The sequence below is a fragment of the Astatotilapia calliptera genome, chromosome 2, assembly GCF_900246225.1.
Source record: "Astatotilapia calliptera chromosome 2, fAstCal1.2, whole genome shotgun sequence".
NCBI classification, from domain to species: Eukaryota; Metazoa; Chordata; class Actinopteri; order Cichliformes; family Cichlidae; genus Astatotilapia; species Astatotilapia calliptera.
In genome coordinates this window covers 2106286-2128715 of record NC_039303.1, presented here as the reverse complement: position 1 = coordinate 2128715, position 22430 = coordinate 2106286, and the positions used below count along the sequence as shown (strand labels likewise).

The 22430-nt window shown below is 44.1% G+C and overlaps 2 protein-coding genes across 4 annotated transcripts; both read right to left on the bottom strand.

The window, feature by feature from the left end:
* Nucleotides 1-1962: 1962 nt before the first annotated feature.
* On the bottom strand, nt 1963-16139 carry immt (inner membrane protein, mitochondrial (mitofilin)). Of its 3 annotated transcripts, XM_026181804.1 has the most exons (15): nt 15892-16139; nt 14236-14303; nt 12856-13045; nt 12358-12472; nt 11042-11062; nt 10673-10765; nt 8700-8837; nt 8397-8530; nt 6980-7083; nt 6544-6679; nt 5737-5866; nt 4501-4724; nt 4278-4409; nt 3229-3358; nt 1963-2969 (listed from the first exon to the last, which is right to left on the bottom strand). In XM_026181804.1, the coding sequence occupies exons 1-15, from the start codon at nt 15931-15933 to the stop codon at nt 2362-2364; spliced, it is 2265 nt and encodes a 754-aa protein (XP_026037589.1). In that variant the 5' UTR covers nt 15934-16139; the 3' UTR covers nt 1963-2361. The 3 variants fall into 3 exon arrangements, with proteins under 3 accessions (XP_026037589.1, XP_026037598.1, XP_026037606.1); XM_026181813.1 differs by lacking the exon at nt 11042-11062 and having other exon boundaries at nt 15892-16135; XM_026181821.1 differs by lacking the exons at nt 10673-10765; nt 11042-11062 and having other exon boundaries at nt 15892-16138.
* Nucleotides 16140-16498: 359 nt separating this feature from the next.
* On the bottom strand, nt 16499-21045 carry slbp (stem-loop histone mRNA binding protein). The gene is made up of 8 exons (XM_026181836.1): nt 20602-21045; nt 19535-19678; nt 18952-19065; nt 18775-18846; nt 18042-18164; nt 17779-17934; nt 17582-17690; nt 16499-17132 (listed from the first exon to the last, which is right to left on the bottom strand). The coding sequence occupies exons 1-8, from the start codon at nt 20658-20660 to the stop codon at nt 17073-17075; spliced, it is 837 nt and encodes a 278-aa protein (XP_026037621.1). The 5' UTR covers nt 20661-21045; the 3' UTR covers nt 16499-17072.
* Between the last annotated feature and the right edge of the window lie 1385 nt (nt 21046-22430).

The window sequence follows — 22430 nt, the reverse complement described above, 5'->3', positions numbered from 1 at the left end:
AGCTTTCCTTTAGCTTCAGAGGATGAGAGAAGAGGCAGCTGTGCAGCAAAGACAGAAAAACTCCAGCTTCGTGTCTTTTTCATTGTAGCTGAAGTCCGGGACAAACTGCTCCTTTTCACCTCAATAAGAAACGCGTAATATTTTCTCTGAATACCAGACGATTCCATTTTTTCCTGAATCCTTTATCATCTGTAACTGAAAATAGTTGTGGGTGATTACCAGAGATGGGCAGTAACGCGTTACTTGTAACGCGTTACTGTAATCTGATTACTTTTTTCAAGTAACGAGTAAAGTAAGGGATTACTATTGCAAAATCGGTAATTAGATTACCGTTACTCTCCCGTAGGAACGCTGCGTTACTGCGTTACTAAAACCGTGATTTTTTTTGCGAGAATGTCTCATGACAGTGACGTAAGCAAGTGCGACGTTGGTGACAGCAGCTGTGTGCAGATCAACAATGGATAATATATCGAGTGCGGGAGAGCGTATGAGCGTGCAGCGTTTAAAGTGTGGAAGTACTGACCTTACTTTGAGTTTGATTCCATAAAAAGTGACAAAAACATTAGCGTCCGCTGTGCGTGGGAAGAAAACTTCTTTTTACAGCGAAAAAAACCCCTAAACTTCCGAGCAAGCACCGAGTAGCTACGACGTAATGGGAAACTCACAGAGAAACTCGCGCAGATTCTTCAACTGACCGCAGCACACCTACACCAGGGTAACCCTCCGCCTACCCTGCTCCTGCTTTACAGGTGAAAATAGAGCAAAAGGACCGCTGAGTCTTTGACTTTATTTATTTTCTGCTGTGTTTTACTTGCATCTGTTTGAAAGAGTGAGTGAAAACACAAAAAATATTTTATTTTATGAGCTGGAATGTGCAGAAAATAGGTTTAAATGTTAAACTAATTTCTTCCAGTCAGAGAATGTTGCATATAATTAAATGTTTTGCTTGATGCATAAAGTTAAAAGATTAAAACTGATAAAACAAGTTAAAAAAAGAGACTTTTCCATTTGATTACATTTTGTATGATGGATTATGTAGAAAAAGTAGAATTGGGCTGAAAGATCTATCACTTTATCACCTCTTCAGGTTGTAAATCGTGTTTTTAAAAAGTAACTAAGTAACTAAGTAACTAAGTAATTAATTACTTTTGAAAATAAGTAATCAGTAAAGTAACGGGATTACTTTTTGGGGGGAGTAATCAGTAATTAATTACTGATTACTTTTTTCAAGTAACTTGACCAACACTGGTGATTACTATACCTTTCTAATGTGACGTTGTTGTCCCTGCCTCTCTCTCTCCCTCCCGCTCTGTTCCTGTGCTACTGACTGTAACTACCCCCCTCCCCCTCTTTAAAACCTCAGAGGACTTTGAGCTCCATTTCTCTGAGTGTGTCTATGTGCACACCCAGGAACTTGAAGCTGGACACTCTTCCCACGCACTTCCTGTTGCTGCAGCTCAGACTTCCTCCTTCCTCCTCCTGAAGTCGAGTGTGACTTTGTTCTCAAGTTATCATTGAAAAAGCACCGATGGCCAAAAAAAGAAAATTAAACTTTGAAAGGCCGCTGAAATCCTGGAGACATGTTGCACAAGACCACTTATAAAGTTACTACGAAGGGTTGGCTGCAGCACAGCAGGCAGCGCAGCTCTCCTACTAACCAGAAGGTTGGTGGTTCGACCCCTGCTCCAGTCTACATGCCAAATACACTTGAGCTGTGTGTGGAGAGAGAAAGCACCTATGCAGAAAACTCATGGGAAAGGTGTTTGGAGTGCTCAGGTAGAAACTGCACCACCACAATGAAAGTCTCGCCTTCATTATTAGATGTAAACTCTACCGTGGTGGAGCACAGAGGTAAACTGTCCATGTGTGGGGACAACACTCGCAGCGATGCAAACGTCTGCATGAGAGCTCTCATTTTAAACCGTAGTCCCTATGACAAGAACAACGAAATGAAATACAGCGTTTTCTTTTTTCCAGGATTTATTTAACATGTGCAGTATTCACAAACATCCAACTGTAATTCGTAGGATGACGGTTCCATAACACACGGGCTGGAGACGAATAGCTGGGCCAAACCTGCAGTCTGAATTGATAAGACTAAGCTAAGAAGTGCATTGAATGTATCATATAAATAAGTGGCCACAGTGAATTAGTGCTTTCAGAGGAATACATTTATGTGGTTCAGGTAACTTAAAAGGAAGAAACCATCTTTCTGTGCTGCAGACTGCCGATGCTTCCCTGCACAAAGGATTCAGGCTGAAGCTCCTCCTGAGCCACTTCCAGCTACACTCGGGAACTTTGATACTTCTTGGAAAAAAAGACTTTTAGCAGATTTTTTCCCTTAACGGTTGCTGTGGCAACCTACGGCGCCTGTGTGGTACCCAAACCCACAGCATTTGCGTAAGCAGACAGCAGATTCACTACCTGCCTAGTTTCCAGTGTGAGTCTGGCTTCAATAAGCCAGTCCTCCACCACTCTCCTGGCCTCTCCTCTCAGCTGGTTCACCAGTTTAGCTGCTAGCTCCAGGTCCCCGTGCTCTAAGCAGTAGCTAGCATATGACAGAAGCTTGAATGGATCTAAATCCTCAGAGCTCAGCTGGCTGGGCGGAGCTTCCTGACTCTTCTCAAACAGCAGTGCAGCTTGAAGGTAGGACAAGAAATACTGATACAAGGAGTTACGAGATTCATCGATGAGAGCGACGCGGCGGGCCAGCGATCGCAAGGAGTTGAAACGGGCACGGAGAGAGGCCTCGCTGTACACGCCTCGCTGCAGGGATTTCTCTGGAAGAGCCGACGCCAGCGCCAAGGCAAAGTCGTTGTCTCGGCAGCTGTCGCGAACAGCCTGAGCGGCGTTCTCCAGAGGCACAGTGGGCACGTCGGCTTCAGCAGTCTTTAGGGAGTAACTGAGAGCCTCCACAGAGAGCCACAGCTGGTGGGCCTTACGAGCCTCGTCCTCTGCTACCACGTGGCCTGTGTTCAAAAGACAAAGAGATTTACATGACCGAGTGGAAAAGAACGTGTCTGTGTGCACGTGGACATCCAGTCCCTTTGCACACCAGAACCTGACTTTTAATATCACAGGAAAAAAATGATCCAACTATTCCAACATTCATCTACACACATCATCATTCCTACATGTGGTACTCCTCTGCAGCACTCCAGATAACAACCTACCCGACTAATCACTCAGTGCTATTTCTTTGCTTTTTTGGATGCGTGTATCTCTTACTGTCTATAGCTTCTTCCACCCCCTTCAGCCTCGCGTAGGCTGTGTTCATGTCCAAAGTGAAGTTGTCGAGCTGTTCCTGGGTCAGCTGACGGTAGCGAGTCTCCTGTTCCAGCATCTTACTGCTCAGTACCTGAACACAACCAAAGCATAGGGCTGAAGGATGAAAAGCACACAGCGTGCAACTCGCAGGAACAGAGTACGCTGCTGCAGCCTGACTCGTCTCAGGTGTCTTGGCCACGCCCCCTTTACAGGATATTAGTGGAAAAAAGCTTAAGATATGGCAGAACACAAGCTGTCAGCTTCCCGTATACAGCAGCATGTTTATTTTATCCTACGCTATATCACAGACCTCCAACAAAGCAAAGGCCATCAGAGTAAACACAAAACAGTTTAACATGTTTACTGAAGACAGAAGGTTTGAAAATAAAGAAATGATCCAGAGCAGCATCTTTGCTGCAGATGTCAGTAAGCTGTGGTCATGGTAGTGTTGCAGCATGAAGGAAGTGACCCTTCTTGTAAGTGCCAAGTCCTTTCAAATGCACTTAATGTTTCTAACAGCTCAACAATTATCAGCTGAGCTCAAGGTACAAGAGAAAAGATCAGTTTACTCAGATATGAAGAACGATGCGAGAAACAGGACGTGAGGAGAAACAAAGAGGGTTTTCAACCAAATACATTCATTACAATTCAAATGTGAGGTGAAGCAGAGTTTGGATTCTTTGTATTAATAATAGTTTATGGCAACAATGACACAAAGAGCTGTTTTACTTTGAGACAGTTCAAACATCTTCTTGACTGTTTTTACTTTTAGCATTTTGTGCCACTGTTAACATCTATTAGCAAACTTTCTGTAGGATGTTTGTCAGACAGCCAGTGCAAGCTGGTTTTATGGATTAAGTAACTTAACCAAGCAGACCACGTTTTATTCAGTATATATTTTGTGTTTACTCTGGTTGCTTAGACGCTCCAAACCTGGCAACTCAGAGCCACTAGTGTCCTGTAAGTACTCATTTCTGATGTGTAAGCAGACTCTGGGGTAGAGAGATCACCTGCTCAGCCTCAGCTTTCAGCTCGTGCTCCTGGACTTTGAGCACATCTTGGACGTGGTCTGTGTGAGCTGCTGCCTGCCGCCGCAGCTGAGTCCTCATCTCTGCCTCCATCACTTCTCTTAACTCAGCCAGCTGCGTACACACAGAGGAAATCGTAACACGTTTTAGATACGCTCACGTTAACTGAAAAACCAGAACAATCTAAAGATGTTTTTTCCTGCACCTTCCTCTCCTGGTCCAGCCGGGCATCTTCTTTGACATGTTGCAGGGCAGTGTTGACAGCGTTGTCCAGAGCTTTCTGGTCCTCGAGTTTCTGTTGCTCCAACGCTGCATCAATGTGGATCTTCTCTCTGACCTTCTGCTCAGCCAGCTCTCGGTTCAACTGGTCAATGCGACGATGTGCATGGGCGATCAGAGCGTTGAGGTCGTCTGTGGACAGTTTACCAGCTAACACACAAAAACAAGTTATCATTGAAAACGTACTTCCTGATCAGCACATAGTTTTGAATGTATGAAAGTAACTAAGAGTTACGGTGACATGCAAGAACGTGAGGTTTTGACTGTAAATGCACATTTCAAAAACCCCGTGGATGTTCAGACGGTGGACTTAGAGCCACCAAACGTTAGCTAACAAAAGACGCACAGAGCTTAAACAACATATTAGATTGTGATCCGATTCTATTTGACGTGCCTGTCACGAATGATACAGGTTATACTGATGTTATTAGTACTGAAACACTAATCATGTGTTGCTGTAGCCACAGACACTGAACGTCGCTCTAAAACCTCAACATCAGTATGGAAACCTAAATATTGCTCCTCAGAGGGGAAACGTTGTCACATTCTTTCACTGTACTGTCATCCATGTCAGCAACACAATGAGTGTCCTAATGCATGCTTAATAATCTGGGAAAGTAAATCCCAGACAGCTGATTCTGTTCTTCAGGACATGCCTCGCTCTGTTTATTATCGTACCAGCTGGGAGAGGGTGAAGGCGGCGGCATGAAAGACAGCTTCAGCCACACAAACAACCACATAATAACATGAACTGAGGCTACAGATCACGACTAATAACACTGCGCTGATGTTAGAGACCTGGCTTTATTCATCCATCCCAGACACCAGCTATGGCTAGCAGGCTACACGTAACATCTCTGTGGTTAGAGGCCTGAGGCTGCACGTGCACGTCGACCATCTGGGAATCGAGCAGGTGCTTAAAGGTACATCTGTCACCGTCTTACAATGCTGTGACTGCAGCCCTTCCACCAACTCTGTGAATCGTACTCATGGCCATTCATCACTACACATGACAGTTTCCATATTAACACTCATGAAACTGACCTCAGGCCCATCGTTAGTCCGATTAGCGACCGATGAAAACACAATGTCCAGCTGAACAAATCGAATCAAACTTTGTGTGTGTAAAGACACGTGTTTGAGTGTGTATGCGTGCTCTTACTGAGCCCTTTCCAGTTGGCCTGGATCTCTGGAGTGAGACTGCTGACTTCCCTTTGAAACTGTCGTTTGGCTTCGTTAACCAGTTCACTGTACTGGGAGACGATCTTAGCCTCTGACTCTGCAGACTGAACCTTTAGTTGGTAACATTTGTTAGCAGAAGAACAGAGAGGTGTGAATAGAAAAGGACGAGTTAATAATCATGACAGTGGTGAAGATAACACAGCCAACACTTTAACTGCACATAGTGCTGGTCACTAGAGTTTAATAGGTCACACCACACACATGCTCACAGGGTGTGGGCAAAATGATAATCATATTTCTGATGACAGAGAAAAGGAAACATTTTATCGACACTCACAGCTTGCAGGCAGCAACATTTGTAAGGAAATGAGGAAAATCAAAGGCATTTTGTATCCTTGTTTTAAAATGAGTGTGTATCTACTGAAACAAGGCGCTGCCAGCAGTGCAAAGTAGTGATACAGTATTATATCCAGTCATATCTCAGCATAGAAGGAGCCTACGTAGCGCTCCCATCACATGGACTGGAGCTGCAAATATAGCTGCTGCTGCTGGGTTGAGTCACCTCCTCACAAGTTTTCTTGCCTATTTTACAAAGTACTGTGCTTTGATGCTAAGGTAGCTCTTATGTTTGGTACTGGCCAACAGAGGCTAACGTGCTGCTGTCACTTTCATTCAGTTTACAGCTGAGAGGTGCAAATGTGAACTTGAGCCTCAGAAAGGAAGCAAACAGGTCACTTTAATCTCCTGTAGTCGTCCACAATGCACCAAAAAAGAAAACAAACTTTACCTTCATGACCATTTTGTCCAAGTCCACAACCATGTTATGGAGATTCTCCTCTGCTGCTAAAACCAGCGGGCGAACAGAGGATATCTTCAGCCCTTTGGACTCGTCAATCACTGACCTGAGACTGTCCAAGGACTCGCTGCAAGGAAAGAGATGTGCTGATAAGGAAGACTGCCAAAATAATTGAGTTAGGCAGAGATGTACACGGCACGCTGCACTCATCACAGCCCTGAAAGCTGAGTGATTATTACATCTTTCAGATTAACCTTGTGCCACACTGGTCATCAGAATTAAAGAAACACTTTTACTCCAAGCAGAAGAAATCACAATTTAAAGAAAGAACATTTATGATTTTCAAGCTAAGTGGAAAAGAAAGAATTCTTCTTCACACACATTCAAGTTTGTAATAAGTATGTTTGTGTGTGTGTGTTTGTGTTACTTGGCTTTCGACAGAGCGGCTCTGGCATCGTTCAAAGCCGTGGTTCTATCAGCAAGAGCAGCTTCCAGGTCCTTCCACTGGTTTGACTTCTCCTCAGGAAGAACCTAAGTTTAAGAAGAACTTCGATAAATCTACTGCAAAACAGTGACGCTTCCCATTCAGTGAGCCGTGGCTTAAACATTACTAATACAGCGCTGTGGTGGGTGGACCACACAGGCCACAGCAAGCAATGTATCTGATTAAAAACTAGAGTACGCAGGTCTTCAGTGACAGCGCTGCTGTGAGACGATGCAGACGAGCCCAGTCCAGTGGTCTGCAGGACATGTGGGCTTGAGGCAAAGATGGAGTCCTGCCTCATTCATCAGCCTCGATGGAGCGTTTGCAGGTGTGAGCTGGGGATGTCAAATAGATACATAGAAACATTCATGTGGAATTGAAACATATGGATACTTATTCGCAACAGTATCCATCAGACAGGCAGGCGGACAGCAGCTCCACCCTCACCATCAGCTGTAGTAGCAACACTGAACATTTACTGCCATCAGATTCTGTTTAGCAGTTATTAGAAATGTTTCCCTGACCAGCGCACATGTTACCATTAGTCATTTAATGTAAGGTAATACTATTACTTTGTTACTCTATTGAAGTAGGTATGTGTACTTAACTTGAGTATTAAATTTTTACTTATACTCCCTACATTTTGAAATAAATATCTGTGCTCTTTAGATTTACCAACAGACTCATCTATAGTTTATACTCCGAGGTTAGCGGACAGGAGGCGTGCAGGTATCTGTGCTACAGAAAAGGAAGCATGAAGTGTGCAAGTGGTCCCTGCATTAGTGGTTAGATCTGTCCCGACAAGAGTTACACAGAAACCAAACAGACTAAACCAGAGCTGTGAAACACTAATGAGCTGTGCCCAGAGATTCTACTGTACTCTACTGAAAACAATCTGAACTGAACATCACAGGCTTCCTTCAGCCACACCAGCACACCGTCACTCTCCCTCCAGCCTGCGGCCTTTGGCTCAGATTCAGTCCATCACAGACGGTCCATTTACAAAAGTACTGGACGCTCCCCCTCAGCCCCCAGCAGACTGACCTACTGTATGAAAACCCCGGGGGACTTCCTTCTCGAGTTAACTCATTCACCACAGAACACTGGACTAAGTTCAAGGACTCAAACTCGTCCCAGGTTTTTAGTAGATGGACCGACAGTATCCAACGTCGCCTTCAAGCTGAGGGGTAAAAAAGGCCCTAAAGGGCACGGTGGCCTGTTTTGGTTTTCCTAAAGTACAATCACTGATTTGTACTTCATGTTACATTTGGAGTACCAGCTGAGCACAGTCCCCATTTGCTGGGGGTATTAAAACATAAAAGTTGGCACATGCCTTCCTTATGAAGTGCTTGCTGTTTACCTCTGCTTCCATAGCCTCCTTCAGTTTGTCTGTGTGCTGCATGATAGCCTGCAGGGCTGCTTCTTGCGCTCCTATGGCCTGCAGAGTAGCTTTGGCCGAGCTCGCCAGTGAGTCTTCAAGACTGGCTGATACCGCTGCAAAGCAATCACACAGGAAGACATTTACTGTCTATAAAATGACACTTCATTATTCAAGTGGTCAGTATGCAACGACGTCACTCTTTGTGTGTGTGTGTGTGTGTGTGTGTGTGTGTGTGTGTGTGTGTGTGTGTGTGTGTGTGTGTGTGTGTGTGTGTCATCCTACATGCTGAAATATCCTGTTCCTCCTGCTCTTGTTGAGCAAGTCTAGCAGCCACTTCTTCTACTGGACGCTCTTTCATTGGTTCTGTGGGTGCAGGATGGACCGCTGTCGCCTCCTTGTGTTCATGGCACTCATTGCACTCTTCGAGAGAAAACACAAACACAGACCTAAAACAACCCCAGTAATCCTCGAGACTGCTGGACTTTCAGCCATGAAAGAACATGAAGTGCTATTATTGTATGTTCACAACACGAATGAAGTTTTTGCAAAACCTTTGCAAATGTAGATGCCTCAGTGACACTGCATGTTAAAAACATTTCAACTTTGGTGCAGATTTGCTTCTTGCTTCATATTCTGTCTCCGGCATTAAATGAAAACTACCGTAACTACTTACTCAACCTGAGCTATTGCACAAGTTAACTAGTCTCCATCCATGTTTCACACAACATGGAGAACTCATGGAGACCAGCAGGTTTGATGCACAATCAAACCTTCTTGCTGTGAGGTGCAAATGCTAATCACTACCATCATCCTGACCAACATAATAATCATATGTGCTGCATTTTAAAATGACTATTATTTTGTTTGTTTTAACGTTATGAATTTAATCGTGAACGTCTACAGATCCACAACAGAAAGCGTCCTCTATTGTGGAAGCTTGTAAGCTGTAAACAGAATTGGTCCTAGCACTGAACCCTGTGGAACTCCATAATTAACCTCAGTGTGTGAAGAGGACTCTCCATTTACATGCACAAACTGGAGTCTATTAGATAGATATGATACAAACCACTGCAGTGCAGTACCTGTAATACCTACAGCATGTTCTAATCGCTCTAATAGGATATTATGGTCGACAGTATCGAATGCTGCACTGAGGTCTAGCAGGACAAGCACAGAGATGAGTCCACTGTCAGAGGCCATAAGAAGATCATTTGTAACCTTCACTAAAGCTGTTTCTGTGCTGTGATGAGCTCTGAAACCTGACTGAAACTCTTCAAATAAACCATTCCTCTGCAGATGATCTGTTAGCTGTTTGACAACTACTCTTTCAAGGATGTTTGATATAAAGGAAGGTTGGAGATTGGCCTATAATTAGCTAAGACTGCTGGGTCTAGAGATGCTTTTTGAGTAAAGGTTTAACTACAGCTACCTTGAAGGCCTGTGGTACATAGCTGATTATTAGAGATAGGTTGATCATATTTAAGATCGAAGCATTAATTAATGGCAGGACTTCTTTGAGCAGTTTTGTAGGAATGGGGTCTAAAAGACACGTTGATGGTTTAATTATTGAAGTTAACTCAGAAAGTGTTTGAGAATTATACCACGGAGTCAGGTACTTCTGATTAGAGACCTTAGTTTTCACAGGAGCTACAGTATCCAGAGTCGTACGCAGTGAGGAGGTGAAATTATTAACAAGATGATCGACCTCTGTTGGAGCAGCGTTCAGATAGCTGCTCTGTGTTGGTACAGGGCACTGAAGATGATAACAGTGGGTGGATTATATTCTTAAACGTAGTTGCTGCACTTTCAGAAAGACGTCTACTGTGATGAAGTTACAGGTTACATGTATTACGAGAGTCGTTATTACTAAAGGAAGCCGACTAACTGAACATCTGAGCAGGAAAGTGCAGGAGAGAACGGTCGGTCGACTACAGACTCTGCATAAAGCACGTAAAGATAACATATCAATATTTAATTCAATTGGCTAAAACACTGCTGTGCTTGTAACAGGAACAGGAAGTGGTACTCTACTGCACAGAGCGCCAACACCAAGTCAGAGCTCCACCCAAAGGAGAGGATTTAATCGTATATACCATGTGCCCACTGTGGATTTGTCTGTGGTTTAGATACTGGCTCTTCTAAGCTGCCGCCCAGAATTTTGCTTTGTGCTGCATAATGACAATAAAGAAGGACAGCAGAGCGTGCAGTGGTTAGCACTGTAGCCTCACAGCAAGGTCCTGTTTCAGTGATGATACCTTTGACTGCTGCTGCCTCTGTGTCACATGGAGCAGGGACTGATGGGACCTCACCGATGGCTGAGATGATATGAGTCGCCTCTGCTGAGGCCTCTAAATGGGACACAAATACAGAAGGCAAGAGCCGCTCAGGAGCTTCCATGTGTGTCACCACGCGCAAAGCCACTCATACACATAGTAAAGACCATCCATCTACTGGTTTCATCATCACTTCAGCTACAGTGAGGTAGTATTTATGGCAGCATAATGGCTTTAAAGCTATCAAAGATACAATGGCTGCTACAAACTAAGAAGCCTAATAGCAGTGCAAAATGAAATTTCACACGGGAGCAGAGCAACAACAGGAGAGTATAGGAGAAGACAGCTTACCCTGAGAGGCTTCTGCTGGGGCTAAACAACAGAGCGCACATTTACAAACATCTCAAAGAAGAACGGGTGGAGCTAGCAGCTAACAGAGCACACCGCCCCCCCCCCAGAGTGGAGAGTTTGCATCAGCAGATATTAAACGTTGGCTTGTCCCAGAGACATTTACAAGTGAGGCTGATTTGAATGAACTTGAATTAAAATAATATTAACTTCATAATGTAAATAATGATATTACGGCACTGTCGAGATGGCTGATGATCAGGCTGACTCTGGTGAACACTTTCATGAAACAACTGCATCCTTTGAACACCATCACAGTGGATTTTAAATCAAACTGAAAATCCTTCCAAGTCCATCGCTGCCTTTAATGTAGAATCCACGGACGTCACAAAACGCCACCTTTGGTTTTGCAACTGAAAGCGTGCTCTACAAGAGTCAGGTGACCAACTTTATACTATCACAGATTCCTGGTGCCATTTCAATCAGCAGTTACAATGTCAGCAAAAATAGTGACCTCGTACAGCACATTCCTTTACATGCATTATGAGGTGTCGCTAGATTTTCTTGCACGCTCAGTCGTCCAGGTAAAGAAATGTGGACGCAGCATCTTCAGCGTGTTAAAGTGGGTAAAATGCTCTCCCACTACGTTTTGACAGTCTACCTCTTCCAGGGTGTTCTTGAATTTGCTAAATGTTGCACAGGGTGTCCCCTAACCAAGGAAGGACTTTTGCGATTACCCACTTTAATCCCTCTGTCCTACAGGCTTCTCAGTTTCGCTGAGGTCGCAAGTGCATTTCTTCTTTTAAAGAATTTACCAGATTACTGACTCGGCCTCTCCTACGGTTGTTGCCAGCTCTCTCATACATCTGTTGGGTTTTCAGCGTAACGCTGGCCTCACTCACTGTACCAACATCACTTGGGAGCGCTTACTGCAAATTCCAGAAAAACAAACCAAACACAAGTCCAACTTTATCTGTTTCATTTGTAATGGAGTCCTTACAAACTTTGTCTCTGAAAGTGGTTTATTAGATATACAAGTGTCTATAATGAATAACTCAATAATCCAATACTAGTGTTAGAATCCTTGAAATGAAGCTGCGCTGGAATCACATCTTGGCTGAGTTCAAACCCACTGTGGTGGTGTACAAACACAACAGCCCCTTACTGTCACTGCACAGATGCAATGAAACTGTGGGCGCTCCACCCGACTACTGTGAACGAACTATAACAAAACGGAAACAGAAATAAAGCTGATAGAATCAGAGCACATGATAAAAGGCAGATGGCAACATGAAGCCATGAGTTATAATGACACTTACCCTCTAGGCTCTGTGCAGGCTGACTGGGGGCGGGGCTGGAGTCTTTGACCGGACCCTCGGCTCCCTCCTTCTTCGCTTGTTTTTCTATCATAGAGGGCGGCTGGGCCAACTCCACCTTAACAGCAACCATTTAAATCGAAGCATACGTTATTACAGTGTGGTTCTAAAAACGTGGTTATTCTTTCTATACAAATATTTAGATTGTATTGTGTGGAAGTTTATTAGCTGATATCACCAATTCTGAGTCGAATTTTAACAGACACACACTGGAAAGGTGGAGGTATGGGGGTGGAGGTATGGGGCTTCAATGCAGTCTGATCATTTGAAAAGCCATTGTAACGTACAGTGAATCCTCCTTAAACCATCAGAGACCAGACACTCACACATGGAGAGCCAGTAAAAGAAAAAATGCTCGACTTCAATTCTTCTGAACTGACGGTGAAACACAAACAAACTTTGTGTCCTGTAACTATGACTAGGATGAGCTGAGCACCGTACCCGTTTCTTTATGGGGAGGCCAGGATCTTGGGCAGCGGGTCCCAAAGCCAAACCCAGCAGCCAGTCTGAGTACGGGACGTTCTTCTCAACCGCTGCTCTGAACTTATGGTCCCATTTGGCGTAGAGTACGGTCCCTCCAATGCCACCACTTACTGTCAGCAAGCCGGCAACAACCACTTTGGAAGCACTACTGAAATGAAAAAGGACAAGCAGACATGAATGAATGGACAGTCTCGCTAACAGCCTTTGCACTCTGTGTGTATCCTAGTTCAGCCGACTTGCATATAGTGATCTCAGGAGGAAAGCGATGCTGTAGAAGCGGCACGCTCTTCACTACGATAGCACTGAAGATCTTCTCTTGAGGATGAGAGATCCGTGTTTTGAAACGACAGGGAGCAGTCGCATGTAAACATGGAGCCAGAGCGCAGCGGCCAGCGGGACACAGATTTTGGTGGCAGGCACAGCACATGTCGCATCCATGTGAGAGGCCCTTAAGAAGACAGCTGAAGCCCATGTGCTAGTCCTAAACAATTCATTAGTGTACTGTGTGTGTTGGTGTGTGAATGGGCTCATTGAGTCAGCACGGAGAAGATCTTGGAGAACGCACGGCTGCCGTGAACACTCAGAACAAGAGCTCTGAGTGAAAAACTGGATTACATCTGGAGGGGCTCGCTCGAACAACACCTTTGAGCGCAAATTGGATCACATCTTGGGGGAGTGCACTGCGGTCGGAGGTCTCAGAACCTGCTCTTTGCGCAAAAAGAACGACAACATCACGAACGTAAGTTTGATAACATCGTAGAAAGCTCGCGGCTCTCCAACGGGAGATTGAGAGACCAGTGTTGGACTGTAGAACTGCTTTGAAATTCATATGAGCTGTTCGCACTAAAGTAAAAAGCACCATCACTTCATGCGGAGACCCCTTCGGCGCCAGCTGCGGCCTCAAGGCTGGAGCTGAACAACACACCCTGATAACGACTGTGTTTAGACTGTTCCCCCCATTCCATGCAAGGCCACCTGGGTTGGCTGGATGCGCTGCCTACGCCGGCTCTCTCTTACCCTTTACCCGCCCCTGTTGCTTGTCTTGTGTTTCTATGGTGTATTGATAGTCATGTGCTTTTGTGCTGAGGTGTTTTTTCTGTTATCAAACTGTTCTCCCACTAGGAGCTCAGTCTGAGTGGAGTTTTTTTCTCCTCCTCTCACCTCATGTTATGTATTTTCGTTGTTTTTTCCTATCAGCCGACCTTTCTGACATGTCTGCCCAATGTGATGTTTGTGTAAAGTTGGTCAGAAGGTTCCTTTGTAAGTGCGCATGCGCCATTAGCGTGCTGCCTGCTGTAACCCTAATTTCCTTCGGGATTAATAAAGTATTCTGATTACCTGCTCTCTCCTGCTGTGTAGTGCCGACACTGCTGCAGACTGGTAAGAGGGATTCTCCTGTAGTTCTTCTGGAAAGTGGTGAGGAAAGTGTGGCAGTGAAAAGAAATCCATGTCACACAGATCCAGAACGGGCACACATTCACAGCAAGCACAGAGCAACAAATTTCAGTGCAAGCAACAGACTACACAATGTTTTCCTTATCGTCATATAAAAAAATTGGGGAATTAGGTGCAGAGATGCTGTTCATAAGGTAAAAACAGACTTTGTGCAATTCTAACAAGCCTGAAAATCAGTACTTTGTCTGAACACCTTTACTCTTCAAAACAGCCTGAGCACTCTGAGCCATGCTTTCTTGTAATTACATTAAATAGCCTTCAGAAACAGAGGTTTCATTCTCTGTCAGGACGGTGCCACACTGCTTGGATGGACACGGGTTAGTTTCAGGACAGCTTCATCAATTGAATTTTTCAGAGGGAAGGTGGCAGTCAAGAAACCACTGATTTAGAGGAGAAACAGACAGGGGTGGGTGTGCCAACATAAACAAGGACTGGACTGAAAGAGCGCAGAGCGCAGTCCCAGGAACAGCTAAGATACTGCGCAGAGCAGCCGAGCTGGAAGGGTAGACCGCCCGCAGAGGCGCAGTGCTTACCGACAGGTCGATCACAACCAGCTAATCAGCATCTGATGATTTTAAATTTCATGATATTCACGTCACACACGAGCTTGCCCATTAACTGTAGCGTAAGTAATATATGGGTTTTAGTAATAAGTAAGTAATAAGTTTAGCACAGTTTTTCACTTGCTGTTAAATCATAAAAATAATTAATTTGTCGTCATTAAATCTAAACAACAATAAGCAAAACTGTTGATTTACCATTTAAAACAGATCAGCAAATGAAGTACAAAGCATGATTTCTGAGCAGTAAACTGCATTCTTATTTTGTAAATACAGATTCAGCTACATGGCGAACACATCCAAGCTGAGTCCGGCAGAGACGAACATGTTTCCGTGTCCCGTGGAAAGAAGAGCCGAGGTGCAACAGTGTGATGCTGTAGCCCAGGGATGTCGAACTTATTCCGGCCCACTTTAACAGGTGAGAGCCACCTTTCTGTCACTGTACAGAAGTCTGGCTGCACACTTAATCCCAGAAACAGAACATAAAGTTTTCGAGAACGCACATCATGCGTTAGTATTTGTGGATTTTACGAAGACAACCTGCAGCGTTTGTTCTGATTCATTATAAATACCACGTCTACGTGCAAACGCGTTTAAAGGCTAGTGCCGCTAGTAGCATAAAATACTGCTCCGGTTAGCTGGTATCAAACCTGTGGCCGATAAAAGGTCAAACAGACAAGTTTTGGTTTTTGCCATGATGACCTCTCCGCTCAAACTTAGCCAAACTCGTTAGCTTGGTTATGCTTAAAACGCCATTATCCATCTGTCACCGGAAGAAACCCGGCTAACGTTAGCATGCTGCGCTGTTCTGACAGCGTCCACAACCAATTGCATGGCATCAAATACAGCGCTCGACAGCACCGAAGAGTTAACAGCCCGAACTAGTAAATTCACTGTGGCACCTTGAAGCAGGCTCTGGGTCACTGAATGACAACACGCTAACGTTAGCCCGCGGCTGCGGAGCAGGCAGCAGGCTTACCCGGGCGGTAGCATTAGCCCCTCTCAGACACGCTCTCAGCATGGTCTTCTCCTGCTTTGGTTTCTGAGTTCGTAAATAAATTGACCTGCACAGAAACAGATAAATTCTTTGCTGCTCTTCTTCGTCTTCTCGCGCGCTCTTCTTCTCCTCAGTACTTTGCGTGGATTAAACGTTTGCGTGCACAACAGCGCCCCCTTATGTTGTTCCCGTCATTCTTCCATCTTTTTTGATGTCCCACACATAGATTTATAAGAGCACACAAATCAGTTTGTCCACCTTCGTCCAAGCCTCGATCGAAGACATAAGTCAGACAGATGATCCTTATTTCCCCAGCGCTCCTAAACTAAGCTAAACAGATTCTCACCAGTGCCGGGCAGTTCTGGTTATCTATACTCTCTAGCATACAACACTGGTTATGTGTGAGCTCGTACAGTACTCCAGTTCAACACACATTTTCCACTAATTACTACATCAGCTGTGTGAAGTGTGTCAGAGAAACTCTGGTTTCAAAGTCACTATTTAAATCTGTGGCATGCTGTCCAATGATGGACCAAGTTTTCAACAGTTTTTAGCCAAAAAAAAATAATTCACAAAAAAAGAAGAAACATTGATTTTTCTTGTTTGTTTTATTTATTTGTTTGTTTTTTTATTTCAAGTTCTATTAAAGATACAGCAGTAAGAAACAATTACATCTGTATTAAAACAAAAAGCCACAGCCCAATATTTCTCAAGGATAACTCAAAACAACATCATTGCCTCCGTTTCTATTAAGACGACTCCTCCGAGTTCAGACAGTTTCTATGCATCTGGAATCTTCTCAGGTAGAATATGAGAGACGTAAGCTCGCATTTGCACAAAACTAGATGCACACTCCAACAGGCCTCTCACTGGTACAGCAAGTGGGGGGTTTTTTTGAATACCAAATTCTGAACCATGCGTCGTTAAAAATGTAAAATCTTGTCATAAAATACTCGGAACAGATAAACTACAACAAATGGCCCAAACGATGGATGGAGAAACATATGGTGAAAACAAAACTCAATATTAATAATAATCAGTGACTACCAGCCAAAGACACAGAGTGTGTCCACACAGACTCTTAGCTGGCAGCTGCAGCAGTTTTTTCTGAGTGGACTGTGTGAAGTCGATGTGGGGGGAGGACTGAACCATTCAATAACAAGCTATGCAATATTAGGCTCTGCCGTCCTTTGTACTTTGACCGGAGTACCGCAGTCTTCATCCTGAACAACACAACACAAACAATATCATTTAATACAGTGTTTGTAAGGGTGGCTTTTTCATCTGTGGATTAAACTTTGCACAACAAGTAAGGAGACCTGTGTTTGCTCCCATTGGACAGCCTGCTTGTTTCACCTTAAATGGGCCACATTTGAATGTGGCCCAGAATAAACCAGAATAAACAGCAGAGTTGAGCAAAGAGAAAGCTGAGCAAACACGCTTCCTTTCTTTTTGTGCCAAGTTTACAAGCAATCCCACCATCATCATCATCATCATCATCATCTTTATTTTCTTAAAAACTGATGATCGTCTAAACAATGGACCAGATAAATATTTAAACCAAGGTTCCAGAAAGATTCAGTCAAAACCTCTGAATCAAACGCTACGATTGTCAGTCGTCAGCACGTGTGGGCCTCGACATTTCAGCAGCACCTCAGTGACTTCCACTCACCTCCACTGACAGGCTGTGTATCGGCAGCGAGGTCTGGGTGTTCTGGGAGTCAGTAATGGTTGGGAAATCTAGTTCAATGTCCATTACATCATCAAGGTTGAGCTCCTCACTGGTGGGAGAAGGAGAAATATACACATCATACATGAGGACGGCCAGCAGCTGACTGACAACGTGCAGAATGTGTACGAGTGTCTTACACGACATCGAGGGTCTTGTCCTGGCCTTCCTCTGCAGGGGGGTCCCAGGCGTGTAGTTTGACCTTCCACAGTTTGATCTGCTGGTCCCAGGAGCGACGACTGTACTTCCTGAACTTATTGGGAGTTTTTGGATGAACGCCTGGCTGACGCATGTGTCTGAAAAGAAGAAACACGAGGGTTAATGCTGACCAGTGTATTACACACACCAGCAGCAGGCAGGCTTTACACTGGATGCTCCACAGCACGCGTCTCTGTCGACCTACTTAGGAACTTCTTTGATGTAGCGGTCGTAGGCCAGCGTGTTCTTGCCATAGTTGATCTGTTTCTGTCGTCGTAGCAACACAGCTTCATCGGTTTCCATGTTATCTCCCTCTCTGGAGTCACAGCTGCAGCACACAGACACATTTAGTCCCGTGCACACAATACAAAAAGACACAACTCTAACATTCAACGCGACAAGAGCCCGACTTCCTTCATAATGATTTTACTCGTAAATGATTGTAAACACAAAGTTTCCAAAAAATTTAAAAGTTACTGTCGTGTTAAACAAGCCTGTGTTACCGTTTAATGAACAAAACTCGGAGTTTTTACATTAGTAACGAGCTCAAAGCCGTGACATGGCAGTTAAAGCGATGTTTGACACGTCGTGTTTCAGCCTCGCTGTCACAAGGACAGAAACCCTCATCGTCTCATAGCAGATATGATATTTATCGCATCATATTCTGATGCTGAGCACTTTACTTTTTGTTACCACATAACTGAGCTCCATTAGTGCAATCTGTTTTACCGTACTCGCTGCTATGTTCGGTGATACTGCATTGATTTTATTTCATGTTTCCATCATTTTTGGGATGAATACATTTTGTCTTGCCTTATTTAATGGTAAAACTACATTGCACACTTGTATAGCTGCAGGTGGACATGTGGTTTGAGAAGCGAGTGTTCCATCAGTTCGTGAATATTCTGAGTTTAAAGGTCTGTGAGAGAATGAGATACCTTTCAGACGAGCCAGACGAGGCCCTTCTCTCCCTCTGGGTGAATTCTGCCCCCAGTATCCTCCTCCTGTAACTGAACACAGTGCAAACAGTGAGTCTGCAATCCAAAACAGGAAGAGAGTATCTGCTTTCATGTGCTTAAAAGACACCTGAAATGATGCAGAAACTGTTTAATTACCGCTGCATGTCTCTGTGCACATCCCTCCTCATCTCATCGTCCTCCACCTGGCTGCCCCAGTCAGCCTGCCGACCACAGCGGGACACTGAGCCTGTGCTCTCTGGTGTAGTGAAGCTAGGAGGACAATACCACAGGTTACACACACACACAGGGATGTTACTGCTACAGTTCCAGCAGATGTCGTGGCCACATGTTGGTAATGGAGTCAGTAACCTGATTTTTAGAGTGGTTCATTAGCAGAGACTGGCTTGCTTCACTCAGTTATAGTGTAGTTAGATTTTTTTAAACACTACCATTCAAACTAAAATCATTCTAATAATTCTTTTTCTTTTTCTTCTCGAGCCTACACTGGAGTTTGGATGTGAACTACACAGACCAATGAAATTCTCACACTGCACGGTCTACATTTAACAAAGCACCTTTGAGCAGGGCCATTGAAGCTGTGGGTTTTTGGTCCAGTCTGAAACATTTCCCCAACAAACGCCAAAAACCCACAAAGCTTCAGCCGCCTCGTGGCTTTTCAGTTACAAGTCCGCTGCCTTACATGTTTATCACTTTCCACATTAACTGATCTTACTCTCACCTAGTATGTCTGCGATCAGGGTGTTTGTAGCTGGAGTCGGTGTGTCCGTTCCTTCCTCTATCGATATCATCTGCCTCGCTGTTGCTCCGCAGGCTCCCATTGATCCCCCTCTTCCTGCAGTGGGACCACCGAGATGGGCCAAAGCTACACAAGAAGACACAAAACACGTGCAGATTTAAACATGCTAATTCATTCTTGTTTTGATATTAGATTTCTGCAAACACGTCTCAAAAACATTCTCTTCTGTGTCAAATTAGAAAAAATAAATCACGGCTGTTAAAAATGCAAAAGCAGCAAATACATGCATGGACTGCAAACACACGGTGGGACGCACGGTCCCACGCAGGAAAGCACTCATGATCGTTTCACGTCTCCGTATTCAAAAATGGCAAAGCTGCACTAACTGTTTCAAAATCCGGGAATTTCTTTTAAACCTTCTTAGACAGATTAAAGTCTAGAGAAGCTGAACTTTCTTCAATAATAAATGGTTAGTTGAGTACAGTGGGTAAAACTGGAGCCATACACTTCCTTTAATAGACTATTTCTCCCGCCAACTTCTTCCGATTGTGCGGACCATCATCCATCTGTGACTCTTGTTTTTCCTGGAGGGCACTTAGGATTCTAATATCAGACGTTACAACTACAGCTGTTAACCACCTGTCACGGTTCATCCACTCACTTGTGTGTTACACTTAGCATTCACAGTCCACAATGTACTCGAGCGTTAGCTTTAGCAGTTGTCTGTATTTAACGCCTTACCGTCACCTTTTTACCCGCACTGTTAGCTAGCGTCACTGTCAGGTCCACTGTTCACGACAGACCTGCTACAGACTGCTAGCTTCTACGAGCTTAAAGAAAATAAGGTAACCATAGATACTAGCAAGAACACAGCGTGTACTAGAGTCACGCGGGTCCATCAGGTACAACAAATGTTTTTTAGCCTTCAAAATGTCCAGATCATCTTTGCAGACAAAGGTTAAGCTAATCTGACGCAGTGGCTTCCATTTAACGAACACAGACAAAGGTTTAGCCGCTAATGACAGACTGAGGCGGGAATGTAAACAGACCTTTTTTCGTGCTCGATGTTGTGATCCTCACGTCGCCGCTCTTTGGTCCAGTCAGACATGTTCTCGGTTAAAAAACAAGACTGCGTAGCAGGAGACTTCTTTGTGCTCAGCTGGGAACTTACAGCACCTACAGTCTGAAGATACGCGCCAACTCTGAAAGACGCGCGACCTCAAACGAGCCAATTGGTCACGTGGCCGGAAGTAGGAACGGAGGAAGACCACAGCTGTCGAATATGTGCTGGGCTGAAAGAGTGTGCTCACGCTGTGTCTATAATAACGCCATGTGTATCCCCCTCTGGCAATAGTCGTGCGGTTTTCTTGTGGCCTCTGGTATACACAGCTTCTCTGAGCTGGCTCCAGGATGTTTAACTGCGGATGTGCTCGATCGACGAGTGGCCAGAGAAGGGGCGGGTCTAAGGTGCTGCGCTCCGCCTTCTTCTTCTTCTTCTTCTTCTTCTTCTTTATATGGTTGGCAAACAGCAAAATGACGCATTACAGCCACCAACTGGTGTGGAGTGTGGACCGAAAAGACGAGAAAAAAAATCAAATCCTCCAAATGGGTCTGCCTTAAGAACCAAAACACAGCCTGATAACTTTCACTTATAGAGTTCGTGCGAAATAAATCAAGCAAGTCCAACTTCACTCTCATATCGTCCAGCTTTTTGATCAGTTGTCTCCTTTCAGCATCATACTTAATGCAATAAAACGTGTTCTGTTGTTTCCTGTTCCCTACTGCAGTCACACTCCCCTGTACAGTGTTTTCCTATTAAAAACAATGTGCTATTTTATTTATTTATTTATTTTTAGAAAGAGGGGCAATACATATTAATGAACATTTTAACAAATGTAAATATGCCAGATTACGGCCTTGGGCTAATTTCCATCTGCAGACCCTCTGGCAGGTTGGTGTTAAACACAAGTTAGTAAAAAGATACAGAGACACTATTTACAGGTCATGTGACAAGGACAAAAACAGTGATCACATTATACTAGAACAAACAATGACAAGGAGAGTGGACACAGAGGACAGTATAGATAACAATAACGGAAACACATCAATTATATTGCACAAACCCCAGTATTGCACATGCCCTGACTGTCCTGATACTGCACTGACCCATTACACTAACAGTTGTTTCCCTTTTTGTAATACACTAACTCTTTTTCCCGTCCAATATAAAACATGATTATTAAACATAATCACATGTTTGTGTGTCCCTCAGCCGCCCTTTTAGGTGACTCATAAAGATGGGTAGACTTGTACTTCCCTCACTGACAGTGGAAGACTATTCCAGAAGCTCACTCCCTGATATGACAGAGCATCTGTGAAAAGGTGCTCCGTCTGAGTGCCAGTTTACAATCACCTCTAACAGCGGCTCGAGTCAGTCGAGACCCGGCAACACTGCTAGACTTTTGTTTAATAAAATCACTGATTGGTGGAGGCGCCAGACCATGTATAACTTTGTATAATAGACAGGCAGATTTAAATGATTTGAAATTAGTAAAATTTAAAAACTTGGATTTTTCTAAAATTTGACAATGGTGATATGAAAAAGGGGTTTTCATCTAATATTTTCAATGCTCTCTTGTAGCACACTTCAATTGGCCCAATAGCAGCAAAGCTCGTATAGCACCAGCTTGTAATACAGTATTCAATATGAGCCGGTATCATAGAGTGCAGGAATGTAATCGCTGCTGTGTCTGTTAATGATGTGCGGATATGTCTGAAGTTCTGTATATTAACATTTACAGTTTTCACTACTTTTTTAACGTGTTTTTAAAGGATAATTTAGAGTCTAGTAGCACTCCCAAATACTTAAATTCCTCAA

Coding starts and splice junctions, on each gene's coding strand:
- slbp (XM_026181836.1), bottom strand. CDS start 20,660: ATGTCTGACTGGACCAAAGAGCGGCGACGTGAGGATCACAACATCGAG. Junction 19,679..20,601: donor AACATCGAGCACGAAAAAAG/GTCTGTTTACAT, acceptor CTTCTTGTGTAG/CTTTGGCCCATCTCGGTGGT. Junction 19,066..19,534: donor CCTGATCGCAGACATACTAG/GTGAGAGTAAGA, acceptor TTGTCCTCCTAG/CTTCACTACACCAGAGAGCA.
- immt (XM_026181804.1), bottom strand. CDS start 15,933: ATGCTGAGAGCGTGTCTGAGAGGGGCTAATGCTACCGCCCGG. Junction 6,680..6,979: donor GCCGCTCTGTCGAAAGCCAA/GTAACACAAACA, acceptor CTTTCCTTGCAG/CGAGTCCTTGGACAGTCTCA. Junction 5,867..6,543: donor TGGACAAAATGGTCATGAAG/GTAAAGTTTGTT, acceptor TACCAACTAAAG/GTTCAGTCTGCAGAGTCAGA.